We start from the raw sequence: 20,823 nt of genomic DNA on the forward strand, positions 1-20,823 counted from the left end.
CGCGTTCTCATCATGATTCGAGTCACAACAGTTCGTCAATATTCGTCATTAAGTCGCTGTCTGCCAAATGCGGTAGACGCGTCTCTAGTAAACAACATTCCACCGGACGCATAGTTCTTATTGAAATTATTCGATTTGAAATTCGTGTGGAAGAAAATCGACAATGAAAGTGCTTTTCTTATTTATTGTTTGTAAGTATTAAAATACTATACCACATATTTCTCATCGGCTTGTATTGAAACATTATCTAGGTATAAATAGGCTTGAAGTTCTAAAATCTGTTTCATATTTTATTACCAATGTTAAAAACCTAAGCGTGGCATTGTATCATCAAGTAAATATAGTGTTATCATTATACTATTATATAGTATTTCCTTATTAGATTTCTGATAAAAATATTTCTTTTCATTTCATCTCGAGTTTGTTTATCCATTTTTAAGTTTTCGACCTTACAAATGATTTTTAATGTTATAAAAGTTGTCGCTATTAAAATATATGTATTTGCATAGCCTAGCATAGCCTATGAAAATGTTTTCGATACGTCTATACAGTATCTCAGATGTGTTTATTTAGATTTATCTCAAGAACTAACACATATTGATTTCATTGTGGTGATGAAACACGATAGTTCATATATTATTAAGTATTATAATATTGTTGGCAAGCCAATTCGTGTTATACATTGCACGCGATTAAAATTAAAATTCTATACCTACAACGACGCGATAATATTGTTTTTAAATTTGCATAGATATATTGAAACAAATATACTATAGGTTTTAATAAGTAATTCAATGTACGGTGGTTTTGTAATTAGATAAATGACTTATTAACTGAAAAACAAAATGTGAACATTAAAATAATTGTACCTGTAAATTCTCGATACGTTTTTTGAATTAAATACAAAATATATGTTACAAGTAAATTAACATAGTAACTGACCTCATTTATTCTGCAGGTTCATATCATTAAATTTCAAAATAGTACCCGCATATGCATCAAAACTAACAACTGTCGAAATAACAAGCTGTTGAAATACACGTTAGGTAGGTAGCTTTTGAGTTTGGAATAAACTTTCAAATCTAACACTTATTGCTTAAAATTTGTGGACTATACACTATATAGAAATTGGCCGCTGTGTTTTGATAATGCAGAGTTCATAGTTGGCTTTATCAGAAGGCTCAAACTCACCCAAAAAAACAATGGAGAGGATTACACGGAGATTCCCTGCGTGATTTAATCATTAATAGATTCGTAGGAGAAACATGGTAACCGACATAGCCCGAAGGATTGCGACGTTGAAGTGGCAGTGGGCAACGCATATTGCGCTGAAACTAAAGAACTCTCGAGTGACGACCAAGCACCAGAAAGGAGATTGGGTAGCCACAAGTTGGATCGACTTGTAAAAGGTCGCGAGAACCCACTGGATTCAAACAGCGTAGACGGTTTCACTCTGGCTAATCTTTAGGAAGACCTATCTCCAGCACTGGACTTCTGTAGGTTGATAATGGACTATGTTGGGATTTAAATCCTTAATTAAGGCTATAAGGCCTTAAGTCCTTAAGGCCAATTCTATTTTTCAAATAATTAGACCGAATCTACCACGTATCCCCGAACGACTTCAAAACTGACGAAATAACATTGTCTAACATACAGCCCAGTGGGACCTCCCACATATAGGTAAACTTGACATATAGATTGCCTCTGGTTCGAAACCGAATTTTAAAGGGTGGGGCTTACTGAGAAACAATCGTGAGTTTGTTTTCACGTTTTTGTTCAAGGATGGTATCGTGATGTCTGTCATCATCATCATCATCAGCCTTTATCTGCCCACTGCTGGACATAGGTCTTCCCCAATGCCTTACACATAATGCGGTCCTCCGCCTTCCGCATCCAACGACTTCCCGCCGTGCGCACTAAGTCGTCAGTCCACCTGGTTGGAGGACGCCCAACGCTCCTGGTACCCATCCGTGGCCTCCATTCGAAGACTTTCCTCCCCCACCTGGCGTCGCTGGCTCGACAGGTGTGACCGGCTCATTGCCACTTCAGCCTGCTAACTTTGAGAGCTATATCGTCGACTTTGGTTCTCCGTCGAATTTCTTCGTTGCAGATTTTGTCCCTTAGAGAAATACCGAGCATAGCTCTCTCCATCGCCCGCTGTGCAACTCTTAGCTTATGGTGATGTCTGTGAAATTCTCTAATAAGTTAATACCATGATACTACTCGTTTATTTAACTACAGCATACAAACCATTTCTTACAGTATTCGTCGCGGTGTCTTCGGACATGGCGGGCGAATGTAACATGTCAGCTTTTTACTTGGAGCTCGGCTGTACTCCTATCCCGAGCGTGGACAACACGACAATATGCCCAGACGCGTTCAAATGTCCAGATCTACATCCAGACCCAACGATGTGTTACTATAGGTAAGTTTTTAGTTAAGTTAAAAACATATTTTGCACTAATATTCTTTTGTAACGGAAACTGTGAGATTGATTGAGAATGATAAAAACTAAAGCAGCGGTTTTATTGAGCTTTTATTGGGCGCTACCCGCGCTGCCGACATAACAATGAATTTTAAACAGCTGACACATTCAAAATTAAATCGCTGTTTAGCCATTCACTGATGGTAGGGCCTCTTGTAAGTCCGCACGGGTAGGTACCATCACCCCGCCTATTTCTGCCATGAAGCAGTAATGTGTTTCGGTTTGAAGGGTGGGGTAGCCGTTGTATAAGTATACTGAGAACTTAGAACTTATATCTCAAGGTGGGTGACGCATTTGGGTCTATGGGTTCCAGTAACCACTTAATACCAGGTGGGCTGTGAACTCGTCCACCCATCTAAGCAATAAAATAAAAATAAAATCCAAATATTGTTTTTTTATCAAACTTGTTCCGCGGTTTTGCCCGTAGGTATTTGGTTTCTAAATCATGAATAGAGCACGTTACGTTTTTTCCGAAACAAATACTCAGATATGCTTGGATCGCGCTCTGATCCTCAGACTACGAATGGATTAGTAAATCCTTCGGTACATAAAATTTGCAGATCAGCGAACACGCTTTTGGGTTTATTACAGCTGACCATTCATTATTTACCATTACAAAACGTATCTTATTTGTTAATTCAATAGATTCTCTTTTCGAGTAGCAAACATCCAAACATACAGTTAGTATAGATGACGAATATTTGTAAACAATGGCAGCAGCGACTGATCATCCGTCTCGTTGGTGAGTCATTGCAACCTCGAAGGAACATGACCGAGAGCAAGTTTTTTGCATAAACAAGGAGTTTGGTTACAAAACACGAGGCTTGACCTCCGCGGCGACGGTCAGGATTCAACCTTCGACTGAGTTACGAGAAACGTTGGCTTCTTTTGGTAATTTATCGAATTACTTTCGCGCATTAATCCCCTCAGACACAGCCCACTAAGTTTCTCACTGGATTTTCTCAGTGGGTTGCGATTCCGATCCGGGTTTAGGTTCTGCGAAGCACTGCTCTAGCTAGGGCTAGTGTTAGCAAATTCGTTAGGTTGAAGCCGCAAGAGCTCACCTACTCGCTTGGTGAATCCAGCATGACTCGTTTAGGTCACTTACGGTAGGCAGCGGTAGGACTCTACCTCAAGCATTGCTGAAGTCTATGGGCGACGGTAACCACTCACCATCAGGTGGGCCGTATGCTCGTCTGCCTACACGGGCAATAAAAAAACTAGAATATATAAAAAAAGCTGATTAATTGGATTTTTTGTTTTCATTTGTTGAATAATTGAGTCCTGCTTCATTGAACTTCGCCTGTCCAACGGTTTGTTTTCAACGGAGCATTAAATATTACTTTTTGTTTCGGTAAACAAAGTTTATTCGCGCAGTACAGTGACCTTGAAAACAAATACTGGTATAATAATAATGACCTAGTAGTGGTCATCAAGTGTTGGAAATTTTAGCATCATTAAGGCTTACTTCACCACTAAGAACTAGAATCATTTTATGTGTTACATTTTATTTTTTGTTTTGCTACTGATTTTGACTATTACCAAAAAAAGTTATATTGAAATCTGAAGAGACTGCTCGGTACGGTCGACAGGCCTAATGCTTTTTTTTGACTACCTATGCTAGTAACCTCGAGGGGTTATGTTAGCTTTACTGAACGCTTAGGCGAGCTCAGCCTGACGAATTTGATAGCCCTAGCAAGAGCAGTTGCTGCGCTAAGCATCTACGACAGGTCGGGATCGCGACCCGCTTAAAAGATCCGACGAAAACTCAGTGGGCTGTGTCTGCGGGTTAATTTTCACGACGGACCCATCGTCGCATTCGACGGGTTCGACAAGAACAATGACCGATGCTTGGAATGCCTAAAAGCTCCAAGATCGGTCTTAAATGTTGCTGTTTGCAACTTGTATATATGCAAGTTTATTTTGAAAATGTCGTTAGCGAGATGAATCTCTTGCTTGAAAGCATCTGTCAAATAACTTGTGTACTAAGGATGGATACCGCCATACCCATAGTTCGTAATATTCTTTCGCGTCGGATGAATTGCAAATTTAATGAATTTTATTGTAGGTACAACACGATTCTGTAACTCAACTGTGGAATTCTTTTCATGAACTGCCTATTCACGTGAGACGAATAAATGTTACAAATACAGAAGCTTGCTAGGCCATGCCTATTTAGATGCAAGCACGTGTCTTTTAGGAGACGTAATTTATTATTAATTCATGTTTAGCAACATGAGCTCGTGCAAATATGGAACCGATGTATTATAACAATAAGGCGATGCAAGCAATAACTGATGTCATAATGGATCGTAATGCTGCTGACTACACATTTATAAATAAGAACGGAAGTTGTCGTGGCTTAAAGGATAAGACGCCCGATGTAATTATATTTATACAGTATACTAGCGACCCGCCCTCGCTTCGCTTCGGAAACTGTAATTTATTATTGATTTCTCTCTTTAATGGATGATAATATACATATAAACCTTCCTCTTCAATCACTTTATCTATTAAAAAAAAACCGCATCAAAATCCGTTGTGTAGTTTTAAAGATTTAAGCATACATAGAGACAGATATTGGGACAGAGAAAGCGACTTTGTTTTATGATATGTAATGATACTACCTGAAAGTATTTAGAGAAATAAAGCCCACTGAGTTTCTCGCCGGATCTTCTCAGTGGGACGCGTTTTCAATCCGGCGTTAGATTCTGCGAGGGACGGCTCTTGCTAGGATTCGTGTTAGCAACATTGTCAAGTTTGAGGCCCGTGAGCTCACCTACTAGCCCGATGACGCTGATGTGGTCTCTGTAGACCATCAGCTTAGGTAGAAAAAAAGGGCAAGCATCAGAAATTAAATTTCTGATAAATTAAATTTCTGATGATTGTGATTTTTTTTATTTTACTACGTAGATGATTGGACGAGCTTTCTGCCCACCTGGTATTAATTGTTCATCAGAGCCTATAGACATTAACAATGTAAATACTGCCAATCATCTCGCGACATGAGTTTTAAGTGTCATTTTTACAGTACACTTTACATCACATTTTATATCGTATTTACAATAATTACATTCTGAAGTCGTCTTGGCCTAAAGGATAAGACGTCCGGTGCATTAGTATCTAGCGATGCAAGGTGTTCGAATCTCGCTGGTAAGTACCAATTTTTCTAATGAAATACGTACTTACTTAACAAATGTTCACGATTGACTTCCACGGTGAAGGAATAACATCGTGTAATAAAAATCAAACCCGCAAAATTATAATTTGCGTCATTACTGGTGTTAGCACCTCTTGCGATATAAATAGGCTGGGTGGTGGTATCTACCAACCAGTACGGACTCATATTTACCACTAGTGTAAAACCGTTTTTATTGTAATTATATTTTTTTCGAGATCACGGACGCCTAAGGTTTGATTTGCCGACACTTGAATATGTATAGTGCTGAATGCCAACGATTTTTCTATGAAAACAAGTAGCTTTTATGTTTCATATCACACAGAACGAACTAACAGTATCTTGACTATCTATAGGACAAACGGTAGTTTATTTAGTTAGTAGATAAGAAAATCCCAGGTGTTAAAAATGTAAATATTTAAAGTATTCATAAGTGATAGACAGTAACTCAACTGGTTCTAGTGTTGCAAATGAATCACGAGAGTCGATGACCAATCACCATCGACCGGACTATAAGTTTATTTACCTTCAAATCGACTTTTTGGCGGGAACGCGAGGAGTGAAGTTGTGTGTTTTGTTTTGTTTTGTCTATTTAGTGTTTCTTCAGGTTTAAATATGGAATAACGGTGGCTTATTAACTATGTAGTATCTGTGAAAGTGCAAAAAGGTGGGAAAATAAAACAAAGCCGCTGGACGTAACTTCTCGAGATCCTACAAAAAGTCCACTGAAAATATCTCAGTAAATGATCATCATTATACTAAGATTATATTTCATCCTATATCATCTCATCTCATCTCATCTCATTTCATTAATTTCACTCCATAATGTCATTTTTCATAAAAATAAGAATATAAATTAAAATAAGACTTGACCCAAAGGTCTTAGTTACCTGGTCACAAAAAAATCAATCAACTTTCGTACTATACGATCACGATATTTATAATAATAAATACTCGTAATAATAATAATAATAATAATAAAAAATATCTAGAAACAAATCACGCATGGTAATCCGGCCCCAAAATAGGACTCCCTGTGTTATGGGTACCAGAGACTGACTTATACTTTTACGTTTAAATATGTAGATAATAAACACCCAGACAAAGAGCAAACAAATCTGTTTATCACACGAATGTTTGCCTGATGTGGGAATCGAACCCACGAGTCTCGTCACAACAGTCAGACTATTGCACTAGTGAGTCGGTCCGAGACATCTATGGCACTGTCACTCGACTATTTTTAAAGCAACTACGAGTACCGAATCGGAAACGCGACCCACTGAGAAGATCCGGCGAGAAACTCAGTGGGCTGTGTCTGTGGGTTAATTTACTCGTCGAAACCTTCGTCGCAAGCGACGGGTTCGGCGAGAACGGTGAATGGTGCTTGAGGTACCTACCTAAAAGCACCGTTAATTGATCGGGAGGATCCGTAATGGGGATTCGATAATGATTCCTACCTGTACACACGTTCATTCAATGAACATTATCAGTTAAAAAAAATTAAAGAATTTTACACTTACTAATAATTATTATTCTACAACGACTTTATCGAAATAACAAGTTTTTTGCTCGAAACGTTAATGTTCGAAGACAAATTCCATTAATTCAAGAGCGCTCTATATAAATTAATTTAGTTGTGAATATCTCATAGTGATATGAGAGTCGATTTTTTGAACAAACGACTATATTCAATGTTTTCACAAGGAATTTGAAAAATATAAAGAGTTTGTATTTATATTATATATTGTTACGCCGGTAAGAGTAACGCCATCTATCGCTGAATAGTCGAACGAATATCGAAGGATCTAGTAGCACCTAGAACGCTCGAGAAGTACAACGCCATCTATAGTCAAATAGCGGAAACACAATACTCGAAATGTATCGAATATTCTCGATAATTCTAGGGATGTGGCATCGACTATAAAAGCGTTGCACAGATGGCACGCAGTCGGAAGCGAATTTTAGTGTGTAGTGTGTGTGAATTGAGAAGCTTAGTGTTTTTTGAGTGTTTTAAGTGATTAGATTAGTTTAAGTTATCACTTCTGTAGGGCGTCCCGAAACGCTCATTTGTTTTTTTTATTGGCCTTTGTAGGCAGATGAGCATGGTGAGTGGTTACTGTCGCCCATGGACGTCAGCAATGCCAGGGCCAGAGCCAGCCTGTTGCCTACCGTTGAAAAACACCGTAATAAAAACAGATGGGACATTTTTTTTATTGCGTAGGTTGGTGGACGAGCTCACAGCCCACCTGGTGTTAAGTGGTTACTGGAGCCCATAAACATCTACAAAGTAAGTGTGCCACCCATCTTGGGATATAAGTTATAAGATCTCAGTATAGTTACAACGGCTGCCCTACCCTTCAGACCGAAAGGCATTACTGGTTCATGGCAGAAATAGACAGGGCGATGGTACCTACCCGCGCGAACTCACAAGAGGTCCTACAACCAGTAAAAAAATGACATAAAACTTGATTTATTCTTCCAGAGGCGCGTCATATACGGACCGGTCACCCTTACCGCAGAATCTGATCAAGAACCCGTGCTCCCAGGCGTGCAGCTGCCGCATCTCCGACGGTGAGCCGCAGTTCGATTGCGCCGCAGTCGACTGCGTGGAGTCCTTCGACTCCGACCTCCAGGAGTGCGTCAAAACGTACGAATTGGACTCATGTTGCAGCACAGCAAATGTCTGCGGTAAGCGTTTTACTTAACATCTAAACATAATATTGAATTGTATATATATTTTTTTTATTGCTTAGATGGGTGGACGAGCTCACAGCCCACCTGGTGTTAAGTGGTTACAGGAGCCCATAGACATCCACAACGTAAATGCGCCACCCACCTTGAGATATAAGTTCTAAGGTCTCAAGTAAGTTACAACGGCTGCTCCACCCTTCAAACCGATACGCATTATTACTTCACGGGAGAAATAGGCAGGGTAGTGGTACCCCCACCCGCGCGGACTCACAAGAGGTCCTACCACCAGTAATTACGCAAATTATAATTTTGCGGGTTTCATTTTTATTACATGATGTTATTCCTTCACCGTGGAAATCAATCGTGAACATTTGTTGAGTACGTATTTCATTAGAAAAATTGGTACCCGCCTGAGATTCGAACACCGGTGCATCGCTCAACACGAATGCACCGGACGTCTTATCTGTTAGGCCACGACGACTTCACATAAATGTACTATAACTACTACTTCTTAGTGCCTAGCTTCCATTTCACCGTTTCTTATTAATATTATCAACATTTTAACTGTATATAAATTAGTGCAATTGACTTATTTATTTATGAGTGCTAATTTCCCGCTAATGTGGTAGTAAATAACAATTGCAACAATGGCTGAGGCCATTGTTTATTGAAGTGAAACTTCTAAAGCGACTTCCAACAAGGTTGCGTTAAACGTTTAACGCTACCATGGAATAAAAAGAGAAGAATGAGAGTGAGAGTGAATGCGTGGCACTCGAACGCATGCGCGTAGTATACCTGTTATAGGACTTACAGGCCAGCACAAACGTTAGCAATGAGTAGCGTCCAATATTTTAATGAAGTATTTTAAAAATATATATTTTTATTTTTCTATCTATAATTTAAAAAATGTATTATATAAATGTTGAATATATCGCATCTCTTATACACAGCATTCCCTATTACAATTCTTGTAATAAATGAAGGTATTCTATGCGCAAATCGTGTTTTTCAGGCAAGGACGCAATCGCAGCGTTAAAAACCTGCCAAGTGGACGGCAAAACGTACAGGGAGGGGGAGATTTTCGAGCCCCAGAACACAAGGAAGACCTGCATCTGTACATCCGACTGGAGTGGCTCAGCGGACAACTCAGCTTATTGCAGAGACATCGATTGCGGTTTAGAAATACATTACCAGGACAAAATATTTGATAACTGCGCTCCAATATTCGCCGGGAACGGACGTAGTTGTCCAATTGGATTTGAATGTCGTAAGTTTGTTATTTTCGTCCTATGTCGTGTCTAGACCTTAATACATTGCCACGAAAGACGAGATTTTTTTATTGGTTAAATGGGTGGACGAGCTCACAGCCCACCGGTCTCAGTATAGTTACAACGGCTGCCCCACTCTTCAAACCGATCATGTGTCGATGTCGTCTTCATGATGTTGTGCCATCTCTACTGGTGGTAGGATCTCTTGTGAGTCCGCACGGGTAGGTACCACCACCCTGCCTATTTCTGCCGTGAAGCAGCGTTTCGGTTTGAAGGATGGGGGAGCCGTTTTACCTACTGAGACCTTAGAACTCATATGTCATGGTGGGTGGCGGCATTTACGTTATAGATGTCTATGGACTCCGGTAACCAATTAGCACCAGGTGGTGTGAGTTCGTCCACCCAAAATACTATAAAAATTAAAAAAAACCGTGACAAAAAAATGTTTGTGTCAAATATCATAATTATTATACACCTCCAAAAATTCCTCTTTCCAGCATCGACAACCACGAAAGTAATGAGAGGACTGAATCTGCGCAGCGTGAGTGCCCAGTGCGTCTTCGGCAACCAGACGCTGTCAGTCGGCGATGAGATAACTGTCGGCGAGCAATGTACAACATGTATTTGTGAAGTACCGCCTTTTGTAACGTGTTTAAGGCAGAACGCTTGCTAGACGAGTACACTGCTCGCCAAGAATCAACCTTTCTAATTAAAACCTTCTAATAAACATAATCCACAAATGAACACAGCAGATATTTAATTTCAATATTTAAAAGAGTCGTTGGGCCGAATCCCTGGCTTTTCGTAATGCCGATCTAAATAGGGGTAGGGGATAGGGGGTAGGAGCTAGTGCTTCTTAGTAGGGGATCAGTAACCTAATGTTCCATATTCCATACTGCCACTCGATAATTTTACCCCTCTCAGATAACAATGTGTAACTGCTATTTCTGACGAGAAACAGTCTTACGTTAAAAAGATTTGGAAACATGTAATACAATGCTGTTAAGATTTTGACTTCAAATTGATGGCATCATGGTGCCTATGGGCTATGCATACACCTAACAGGCGGTCCGTGATACTATAAAATCATCCAATGTAAAAAAAAAAAGAAGTTTCAATAATACATGGGGCTTAATTAAAATATCAATTACTTTTATTTTATTTTATCATTGTCTTGTTACTTTTGTCATTGTCTTTTTACTCTACCGTAAGCGTAAATACGTAATTTATTTTAAGATTACACAAAAAAGAAAGACATTTTAAGATTATCATTTTGAGAGTATGTATTTAATTTTGTCTTATAATAATAAGTATAATTTCACAGTTATATAATATAATTAACATTCAATGTTTTTTACAAATATCATTAAGGATAAATTTACATTCTGTACACTGTACACAGCCTTAAAATAGGACCTTTGTAATTATAAATAAAATTAAGGATATGTTGTGACGACTTTTCTAAAACTAGGAACACAAAATTCAATTTAAGGTACAACTAACTAATAAGCATAATATGTACTTATTACAATTAATTTTAATTTTGAGATAAATCTATAATTTAAAAAAAACTGACACGCATCTCCAACGAGAATACGAATAAGTATGAGTCTAAATCTATTCTATATTAATATAATATAATGAGAAGAACTTATCCTAATAATATACGACTTAATGCTATTTAAGTATAATAAATTGTTTTAACTAAATGCATTTCTTTGGGCAAGTTTTATTTAAATCTATCTTATTTGTTGTAAATGGTCATAAGTACTTAATAATCACCTATATATTTTTCTAATAAAAGCATAGTAGTAACATTTGGCAGTGAAAAACATTTAGAAAATTATAATGAAAAGGTACATAATATATTCTAAATGCAAATTCGAAAAAATATGTTTGAGAAAAAAAATCCATTTTCCAATTACATAAAGCATGCAAGTCCCAACTCTACTCGGAAGGTCTGGTTTGGTTTGCCGACGTCTCGGATGGCGACGTCCAAGAGTGGAAGACGGCCAGGCTTGTCAGTAGAATATTCCACGATGGTTTTCGCCCATGAACTTTTCTTGTACTGCGAGAGAGAGAGAGAGAGATAAATAATTTGAACATCAAGTCACAAGGCACTCGGAAATAGTTTAGAAATTGACAATTACAATGGACGTAATGCTTATCAAATAAAAATTAATTACTTATAGTACTATTTTAGAGGTAGTTTTTGAACTACTCCTACAACTTAATCTCGCTTATTTATTAATTTCTCAGAGAGGAGTCGTCCTTTACCACGGAAACTGTAGTTTTCAAAATTTCTTTGGTTGTAATTTGTTTTGTGCATCAATAAAAAGAAGAAAAAAAAAAAAAAAGGTAAATAATAACACGAAAATAATTCTAGCGAGAATAAACGGTACAATTAGTTTGTGTTAAATTTACTATTTTAATATTTAATAACTGTTTAGTCGGAAACATATAAAAATTGCAAAGTACTTAAAAATTACTTTATTATAATTTTTTTTTTTTACCTAAGCATAGAATCTTGTTGATTAAATTTTAGTTTTTAATTTTTACTGGTCCTACCCCTCTTGTGAGTCCGCACGGGTAGGTATCACCACCCTGCCTATTTTTGCCGTGAGCTCCACTTCTAACGGCAATAATTGTTTCGCCACAGAAATAGATAGACCGTGACAAGTCTCCTATACTATTAAATATGTATCACGGATTGAAGTAATCCAACTCACCTGGCATTCATCTAGCAGGGCAGTATACCTCAACCTGTTGTTAGCTTTAGGAAGGATCTCGGCATCGTTGTAGGCGAGCAATTTGATTCCCCGCTTGTAATTTTTCGTCGAGGGATCGAAGTAGCCGACGGTGTTCCGACAGTGGAGCGTGACGTTCTGAACTGCTTTTAGTGAAAGGAGCTGAAGATATGTCAGCTGAGTGTGATCCGCCTTGTAGTTGATCTATACGTAAGGTTGGCTAGTATTAATTCGGAGCTTATCTATACTTTAATATATAAAGCTGAAGAGTTTGTTTGTTTGAACGCTGTAATCTCAGGAACTACTTGCTGGACCGATTTGAAAAAAATTTTCAGTGTTAGATAGCACATTTATTGCCGAAAGCTATAGGCTATACAATATCACGGTAAGACCAATACAAGTGGAGCACCAATAAAAAATGTTTTAAAATATTTTCACTTTCTATGTAAATGAAGTGGGGGGTAAAATTTAGCGTTAGGTATGCCAAAGTCAGCGGACGGAGTTGCGGGCAAAAGATAGTCTAAAATGTTCCAAAAGCGACTTAACTAGCACAATAAGGACGTTGATGCTTTAAGCACAAACTGCACGACTCCTAATTTGATATTTTCATTTCAATGCAATCATTGCAATCATTAACTATTTAATATTAAAATTATTTCCTCTATTATTTTAATGCTATTTTTTAGTATTGTTATTATTTATAATAGTATTATAATAATCTTCTTCAAAAATAATAGAAGATTATTATAGTATTATATAATAACATATAATATATTAATACTAATATACATAATAATAATACATTATAAGACTAATATAGTATTAAAAAAAAAAGGACTTTTTGCACCATAATTTGGGTGGACATTAAATGCAATACCTACTTTGATACCCTGACGCGCTTAGTTAGTCGCTTAGTCCCGTTATTACAATTTCGAGAGCAAACTGTCTATGTCTAGTACAAAAAATATGAAATTCATTTACCGTAAACCCTTCTTCCATCTCACTAAGCCATGGCTCTTTCTCTTCTCCTTTGTACGAAATATCCTGGGTCTGCATCGGCTTGGGATATACGCAGCTGGCTCCAGTCGACATGTCACAGTGGACCATAATGGCATCATTCATGTCCCCACCATTAGGATCGATCCAGTATTGACCTGATTGTAGAATAAAAGGATCCAAGAATAAGTTCATGTTCAGCTAATAATTCGTGTACGCGAAATCAGCCTATTTGTTATATTGTTGTAGGTGAAGTGAATAAACTGGTGGTAGGATCTCTTGTGAGTCCGCACGGGTAGGTACCACCACCCTGCCTATTTCTGCCGTGAACCAGTAATGCGTTTCGGTTTGAAAGGCGGGGTAGGCGTTGTAATTATACTGAGATCTTAGAACTTATATATCAAGGTTGGTGGCGCATTTACGTTGTACATGTCTATGAGCTCCAGTAACCACTTAACACCAGGTGGGCTGTGAGGTCGTCCACCCGTCTAAGCAATAAAAAAAAGATAATGAGGTTTCAATGGTGCCTCATGTGCATATGATGTTGGACCCATCCAATCGCAACGTAAGGCAACAAAGCGCAAAAAGCAAATATGACTGATTTTGAAAGGATAACGGAATACTTTTACACTATACAACTAAGACTTGGACTTCATTTCGAACCAATAGCATTGTAAATTTCTGAACCCTTCAGAAATTATATGATTGATAAATTATATAATTACTGGGCATATTATGAGGACTCGTGTTGGCTGTTTTCGTTAACTCTTCTTTCATAGATGAGTGATTGAGTTTGAGAAGCACAATATTATTTATGCGTTTCTTATTTCAGTGTTCAGATTTTGAATCTGAAGCAGTGATCTGAAGCAACTAAAACCATACAAAATCGAGATTAATATATATATTACTACATATAAGTGATAAGGATCACTAACCGCTTTCAAAGCTCGGATGATGGTATTTGATGTCGCCACAAGTCTTCGCAGGTGCGTCCTTCGAGCCATCTGGCTTTAAGAATTTGTCAAGAGACACTTTGAGTCGCTCGTATGCCTTAATAACGATTTCTTTACGTTCTGACAACGACATATCGTCCTTGAAGAACCTTGGAGGCAGGGAGTTAGGGTCATCGCCGAGCGGATCCGGGCCTTTTATAGAACCTGTGAAATAAATTAATTCATTATCATGTGGTTTCACCATTAAGCCCGATGATTATTGTTCGATTTAGGTAATAATGTTGATAGGACGTTTTCCAGATTTTGGGAAATCCTAGAAACGTCTGGAGACTATTGCGGTTTAGAGAACAGATATCTATAAAATATCTAAACAAATGTATTTTTGATCCTACTAATTTAAGACGTGGCTAATTTAAGAAGGCCGTGAGTATGCTTTTGTTAAATAGTTCCGTAAGCCCAAAGGTACGATAGTTGCAATAAATGCTATATTATTAGAATAAATCATATTAAAATGCAAACCTTGCTGCAACATAGCAGCGATAGCAGCGGCGTCATAAGCCAGTCCTTCTCCTGGAGGTCCGGGCGGTCCGGGTGGTCCTGATGGCCCAGGAGGCCCATGTTTTCCGGGATCTCCAGCGGGACCCCTGCCTCCCGGTGGACCCATTTGTCCTTGAGGACCCGAACTTCCGTCACGTCCTGGCGTTCCTGTTATTACAATAAAAAAGTGAATTAAGCAATACTTCGCAGTGAAAAGATGATTCAAATGTTAGAAAGCGTTATTACCTCTTGGTCCAACATCGCCATCCTTTCCAGGAGGTCCCATAGGACCAGGTAAGCCACGTTCGCCGACTCTTCCTGGTGCGCCGACCATCCCTGGTAGCCCAGGAAGGCCAGCATGGCCTTTACTTCCATCAGCACCAGCCTCGCCTCTTTCGCCTTTAGCTCCATCAAGCCCTGGTGGTCCCTGTTTGCCTGAAGGACCTTGAGGCCCATCTACACCCGGGGGGCCTAATTCACCTCTAGGACCCCGCTCGCCAGTTGGCCCAGTTGGTCCAGAAGGTCCAGGTGGACCCTATAACAGGATTAATGAATTAATCTTATGCATTCCTCTATTTAATAATGGTTTCCCTCTAAAAACAGCATTGGAAATAGCTGGGTAATTAGTTACCTGCATTCCAGGTAATCCAGGGGAGCCTGAAGAACCAGGGGGTCCTATAGGTCCTTTGTCACCTGGACGGCCAGATATTCCAGGTTGTCCTTGTTTTCCTGGTCTCCCTTCGGGTCCTGGTTCACCCATAGGACCTGGCGGTCCTTGAAGCCCAGGAGCTCCCGGTGAGCCTTGTGCCCCATCTGCGCCTGGTTTGCCTGGTGTACCACTTTCACCCTAAGAATAATAAGTAATACATACATATGTGTAAAAATGTGTATGGTATTGTTCAAAAATCCAAATGAAATGCTTGTATTACATACCTGTGTACCCCGTAGTCCTTGCGGTCCTGGAGGTCCAACCATACCCGGTAAGCCACTTGGCCCTCTCTCGCCAGCTGATCCAGGTGGTCCAGCTTGACCTTGCGGCCCTTGTTCTCCTTCACTCCCTCGTTCGCCCTTAGGTCCTTCTGGCCCTGCAGAGCCGGTCAAGCCGATAGGCCCAGGAGGGCCAGGACGACCGGCTTCACCGGATGCTCCTTTAGCTCCTTGGATACCTGCTGTTCCCGCAGGTCCAGTATTGCCTTGAGGTCCCTAATATTAATAATTTTAGGTACATAATACATTTTATCGATAAAAAATAATTTATAGACGGGTCGTAAATTATTATTACCGGAGGACCCAAATCCCCTGGTCTACCAGGTAACCCGGCATGACCCGGATCCCCCTTGTGACCTTGTTCACCCCGTGCACCTTTAGCACCGGCCACTCCAGGCAATCCTCTCAAACCCATTTCTCCAGGTACACCTATAAAACAATTATTTACATTATATTGTACAAACACACATATATCGACATATTATATTATTGAGAAAAATATAATAATTTTTACCTGGACTTCCAGGTAAGCCTTGCTGTCCTTTGGGGCCGCCATATCCTCTATCACCCTTGAGACCAGGCATTCCAGTTAGCCCAGGAGATCCCGGCAGTCCCGGGGACCCTTGTAAGCCAGGTTGCCCTCTTTCGCCAGTAGAACCCGGAGCTCCAGGCTCCCCAGGGACTCCTGCAGTACCCGGCTCTCCGCGTTCTGCCGGCTCTCCAGGAGGACCAGCTGGCCCTACTGGGCCCTGCGGCCCTTGATCGCCCTGACGGCCTAAGATGAAAAAATAGTGCTTGATACTCATTTACTCAATCAAGCAAAAACAAATTTGGATGAAATTTCGTACAAATTATATTTTTTATACCATTTTATATTTTATCTACATTTACACATAGGATACTTTTAATCATAAATGACATGAAAATATAAGACCTACGTCACAGACCATACTTTAGTCTATTATTGCATTATACTTCAGTTAGGTACTCGCCGAGTAAGTATAAATAACAGAACTCACCTGGAGGTCCATCAACGCCGGGCGGTCCAGCTGCTCCTCTTTCTCCTTTCTCGCCAGCGAAACCTGTAGGTCCTCTAGGCCCCGGCATACCCATGGCTCCTATTGGTCCTGGATGTCCTTTACTACCCCTAGCACCTTCCGGACCCTGAAGAAATATAACGAAAATCACACAATAATAATATCAATTCATAAAATTGTTTTGTCGTATAAGTGTAAGGAACGTTGTGTACAAATTCAGCACTTTGTTTTGTTTAGTCGTGCGCACATTGCTTATGTTGCAAGCCAGCTTTGGTTTCTTTTTACTTGTGTTTTTTTATGTATCTTTTTAGCTTGTGATGTGTATTGTGTGCCTAATAACTAAATAAAAAAAACACACACACACACACACACCCATGTAAACTTACCGGTGGTCCGTCTGCTCCTTGAGAACCAGTTTCTCCTTTCTCTCCTGGAGTACCAGCTTGTCCGGGTTGTCCGCGTTCACCAGGATATCCTCTTTCACCACGTGGTCCGATTAGTCCAGGAGGACCTGCTGGCCCAGCTATACCGGGCTCCCCCTCTTTGCCCGGAGAACCAGGTTGTCCAGCGGAACCAGGCATTCCCTAGAACATTAAGTATTATGCATATAATGATTTACTATTCGAATCGCCGTTGTTGTGTACAAACATGAAGAAACAGCAGTCACTTAAGAGTTTTGGGGATCTAAATTAATAGGTTTGGTTCCGCTAATCACTCCCACCACTGTAACTTCTATTCCAAAATCCAAAATGGATGACCTATCATAATACTCTGAGCGATGGGACCCAGGTATCTTCTGATTAACAACGGGAGAGTGATACTATATAAGTTCTCCTAACATAAACGTAATCCGTTATAATTTTTTTTTTTTAAATTTAGCGATAGACTGGAAGATCACTACTGGATATTAATGCAATTGAACAACTTACCGGAAATCCTGTAGGTCCAGTTTGACCCTGAGGCCCTCTTTCACCTGCCGATCCTTGAGGTCCTTGAGGTCCTTGGATACCTGGACTACCGTCTCGTCCTGCATCACCTTTGGGTCCTTGAGGTCCTTGCAGTCCTTGTTCACCGTCTTTACCAGGCTCACCCTAGATATATCAAAATATTGGAATAAATTCTATCACGTGTAGGGAACAGTATGTAATAAGCGAAAAAGTACTTATAGACATAACTCTATATGACGTACAGTCAAAGAAAAGCTAATCGAATTCATAAACGGCAGTATCAAACAATAAACTCTTTTTTACTGTTAGCTGACAGCCCTGAATTGATGCGCCAAAGGATGATGGGGTTGAAGGAGGATTGAGTTTAAACAATTAAAAAAACTACAATACACAAGACTTAATGCGAACTTATCACCACTACATAAGACTCAAAACATCAGTTCATCTAACTCCTTTTTTTTCTATTGAACGGTGTCGTGCTATATTATTCTAGGGTTAGCAGTAAGTAGAAAAGTTATTGACTCTTTAATTCATATCTTTGTTATTAGACTTACTTGCAATCCACGTTCCCCTGGGTTTCCCATCATACCAGGTGGTCCCTGCAATCCTTGTGGTCCTTGTTCGCCAGGACGACCATCGGCACCCGGTATACCTCTTTCACCTTGCGGCCCAGTTTTTCCCGGTATACCTTGTCTTCCGATAGCTCCTCTTGGGCCTTGCAAGCCTTGACTACCGGGTCTACCAGGGTCCCCCAAACTACCCTTAGGTCCTGGTAATCCTAGACCACCTCGTTCTCCAGGTTGACCTTTAGGTCCGGCAGCACCATCCAAACCAGGCAGGCCTCTCATTCCTTGTGAACCCCGCTCTCCCTGAGGTCCAACATTACCAGCAGGTCCCCTTAGACCACGTTTACCACGTTTGCCTTCTGCTCCCACCGAACCTGGTAGACCTCTAGGTCCAGGTGCACCAGATTCTCCCCTGATACCAGCATCACCTTTTGTACCTCTTTCACCAGGTTGGCCCTGTAAGTTAATATTCAATCACTTTAAAAACTTACGTCGTTGGTTTTAAGGTGTACAGAATGGAAAGCAGTCGACGTCGCCCAAAACACGTCATCTTGGATCCTCCCGATCCACTAACGGTGCTTTTAGGTACTTCAAGCACCGGTCACCGTTCTCGTCGAACCCATCGCTTGCGACGAAGGGCTCGACTAGTAAATTAACTCCCAGACACAGCCCACTGAATTTCTCGCCAGATCTTCTCAGTGGGTCGCGTTTCCGATCCGGTGGTAGATTCTGCGAAGCACGGCTCTTGCTAGGGTTCGTGTTAGCATCGTCGCCAGGTTTGAGCCCCGTGAGCTCACCTACTAGCCACGGTTACGCTGAAATAGCCTCTCAAGGCTATCAACTTAGGTAGGAGAAAACAAAAAAAAAGAAAGGTTTTAGGGTAATTTAAAAATCGATATTATTATTATTTTTTAGGAAACCCGTGAAAATACACTGATACTATTTTTAAGACATGCTTATAATTTTAGAATGGTATACATACTGGCATTCCTTTAGATCCTGGCATGCCTGGATCACCTGCTACTCCTGGAGTCCCTCTTGGTCCTGGGAAACCTTGAGGCCCCGAAGGCCCCGGTTGCCCTTGTACACCTTTTTCACCAGGAATTCCATCATTCCCAGGGATTCCCGGAGAGCCAGCTTCGCCTGTAGTCCCTGGACGTCCTGATTCTCCTCTGGGTCCTTGAAGACCTTGACTGCCTTTAGGTCCAACAACACCTTGTTCGCCTTTTATTCCAGGGGAACCGGGAAAGCCTGGTGAACCAGGTTTACCGACATTACCCTGTAAATAAAAGTTAAATCACTTCAGATTGTGTTCAATTTATTTCGTGTCATTTTAGTACTTTCAATTCACGAATTAATAAGAAATATTTTCTGACATATGGTAAGGCACTGTTTTGTTGTGCAATAGTTAGCAATAAATCATTCACCCGCTCTGAACCTTTTTTGACTTTAAAAGTCTTCGTGTTACATTTACTAAAGTGACAATAATTTCTCCTGGGACCAGTGACTAAGTAACTAAAGTATTCTGTCCACGTAAAATGCCTGTTTTAGTTGCAGGAATGATCTCCTTAAGTAGTGTATTACAAGCTTACCACTGGCCCAGGTAATCCTGTTGCACCATCAGCACCTCGGATTCCAGGAGGGCCTGGAGGTCCTTCACGACCACGTTCACCTCGGGGGCCAACTGGTCCCTGTAATATGGAAGCTTATCTGTTGAATACATACTGAAGACAATTTCAATGAAAGAACGAGAGTAAGGCTGAAAAATAGTATTGAACCGCGACCATCTTAATAATTAGGTACAACACGTATAATATTTTAATTAGATACAGAATACAGCATCTTTTCTTAAGCAGAAGCAAGATACTTATATCTGGTACAGTAGCAAAATTACCACAAGTCCTGTAGGTCCCATTTGCCCAGGCAGTCCTGTAGGTCCTTTTTCACCAGGTTGCCCTTGATCTCCTTTTGCACCGTCTTTCCCGTCGAATCCCCTGTGACCTTTCAGCCCTTGAATACCGGGAACTCCCGGCGAACCTCGAGGGCCTGGCTGTCCAGCGGCTCCCACTGGACCTGGTTCACCATCCTCACCAGGAGCGCCCTATACATAAAAAATATTTAAAGATATCAATCAATATTACTTAAAAAAAAATTGCCCAATAATTCACTACAGTTTTTTATTATATAGAGAGGGGCATGAACTAAAATAGGTACCATATTGGCATCTGCCTGTGCGGACTTACAAATACATCCTAAGGTCTACTTGAAAAATGAATATTTTCCTTACATCTTTTCCAGGCAATCCTGGTGGACCTCTTTCTCCAGCTATACCCTGTGGTCCAGGCATTCCTGGCTCACCTGGCTCTCCTCTTGGACCTTGAAAACCTTGCGGGCCGGGCGGGCCTTGCGGTCCTAAACAAAGTAATTCAAG

At 40.2% G+C, this 20,823-nt stretch overlaps 2 protein-coding genes across 2 annotated transcripts in view; one reads left to right on the top strand and one right to left on the bottom strand.

The window, feature by feature from the left end:
- On the top strand, positions 1–11,331 carry LOC114253067 (uncharacterized). Its single transcript, XM_028187825.2, has 5 exons — positions 1–191; positions 2,263–2,425; positions 8,146–8,351; positions 9,367–9,621; positions 10,120–11,331. Exons 1-5 carry the CDS (start codon positions 164–166, stop codon positions 10,293–10,295), a joined length of 828 nt encoding a protein of 275 aa, XP_028043626.2. The 5' UTR covers positions 1–163; the 3' UTR covers positions 10,296–11,331.
- Positions 10,531–20,823, bottom strand: part of LOC114253068 (uncharacterized) — a 21,642-nt gene continuing 11,349 nt past the window's right edge. The window contains exons 8-25 of the mRNA XM_028187826.2: positions 20,680–20,804; positions 20,287–20,493; positions 19,985–20,083; positions 19,375–19,671; positions 18,381–18,848; positions 17,809–17,970; positions 17,266–17,463; positions 16,862–17,006; positions 16,357–16,617; positions 16,138–16,271; positions 15,789–16,058; positions 15,487–15,702; positions 15,102–15,390; positions 14,838–15,023; positions 14,301–14,522; positions 13,351–13,523; positions 12,352–12,573; positions 10,531–11,690 (exon numbers count right to left, since the gene is read on the bottom strand). Of these exons, the coding sequence (XP_028043627.2) occupies positions 11,544–11,690; positions 12,352–12,573; positions 13,351–13,523; positions 14,301–14,522; positions 14,838–15,023; positions 15,102–15,390; positions 15,487–15,702; positions 15,789–16,058; positions 16,138–16,271; positions 16,357–16,617; positions 16,862–17,006; positions 17,266–17,463; positions 17,809–17,970; positions 18,381–18,848; positions 19,375–19,671; positions 19,985–20,083; positions 20,287–20,493; positions 20,680–20,804 (3,821 nt within the window). The 3' untranslated portion in view covers positions 10,531–11,543. The remainder of the gene's footprint in view (positions 11,691–12,351; positions 12,574–13,350; positions 13,524–14,300; positions 14,523–14,837; positions 15,024–15,101; positions 15,391–15,486; positions 15,703–15,788; positions 16,059–16,137; positions 16,272–16,356; positions 16,618–16,861; positions 17,007–17,265; positions 17,464–17,808; positions 17,971–18,380; positions 18,849–19,374; positions 19,672–19,984; positions 20,084–20,286; positions 20,494–20,679; positions 20,805–20,823) is intronic.

This window comes from Bombyx mandarina, chromosome 06 (genome assembly GCF_030267445.1).
Source record: "Bombyx mandarina strain Sakado chromosome 06, ASM3026744v2".
Lineage (NCBI taxonomy): Eukaryota > Metazoa > Arthropoda > Insecta > Lepidoptera > Bombycidae > Bombyx > Bombyx mandarina.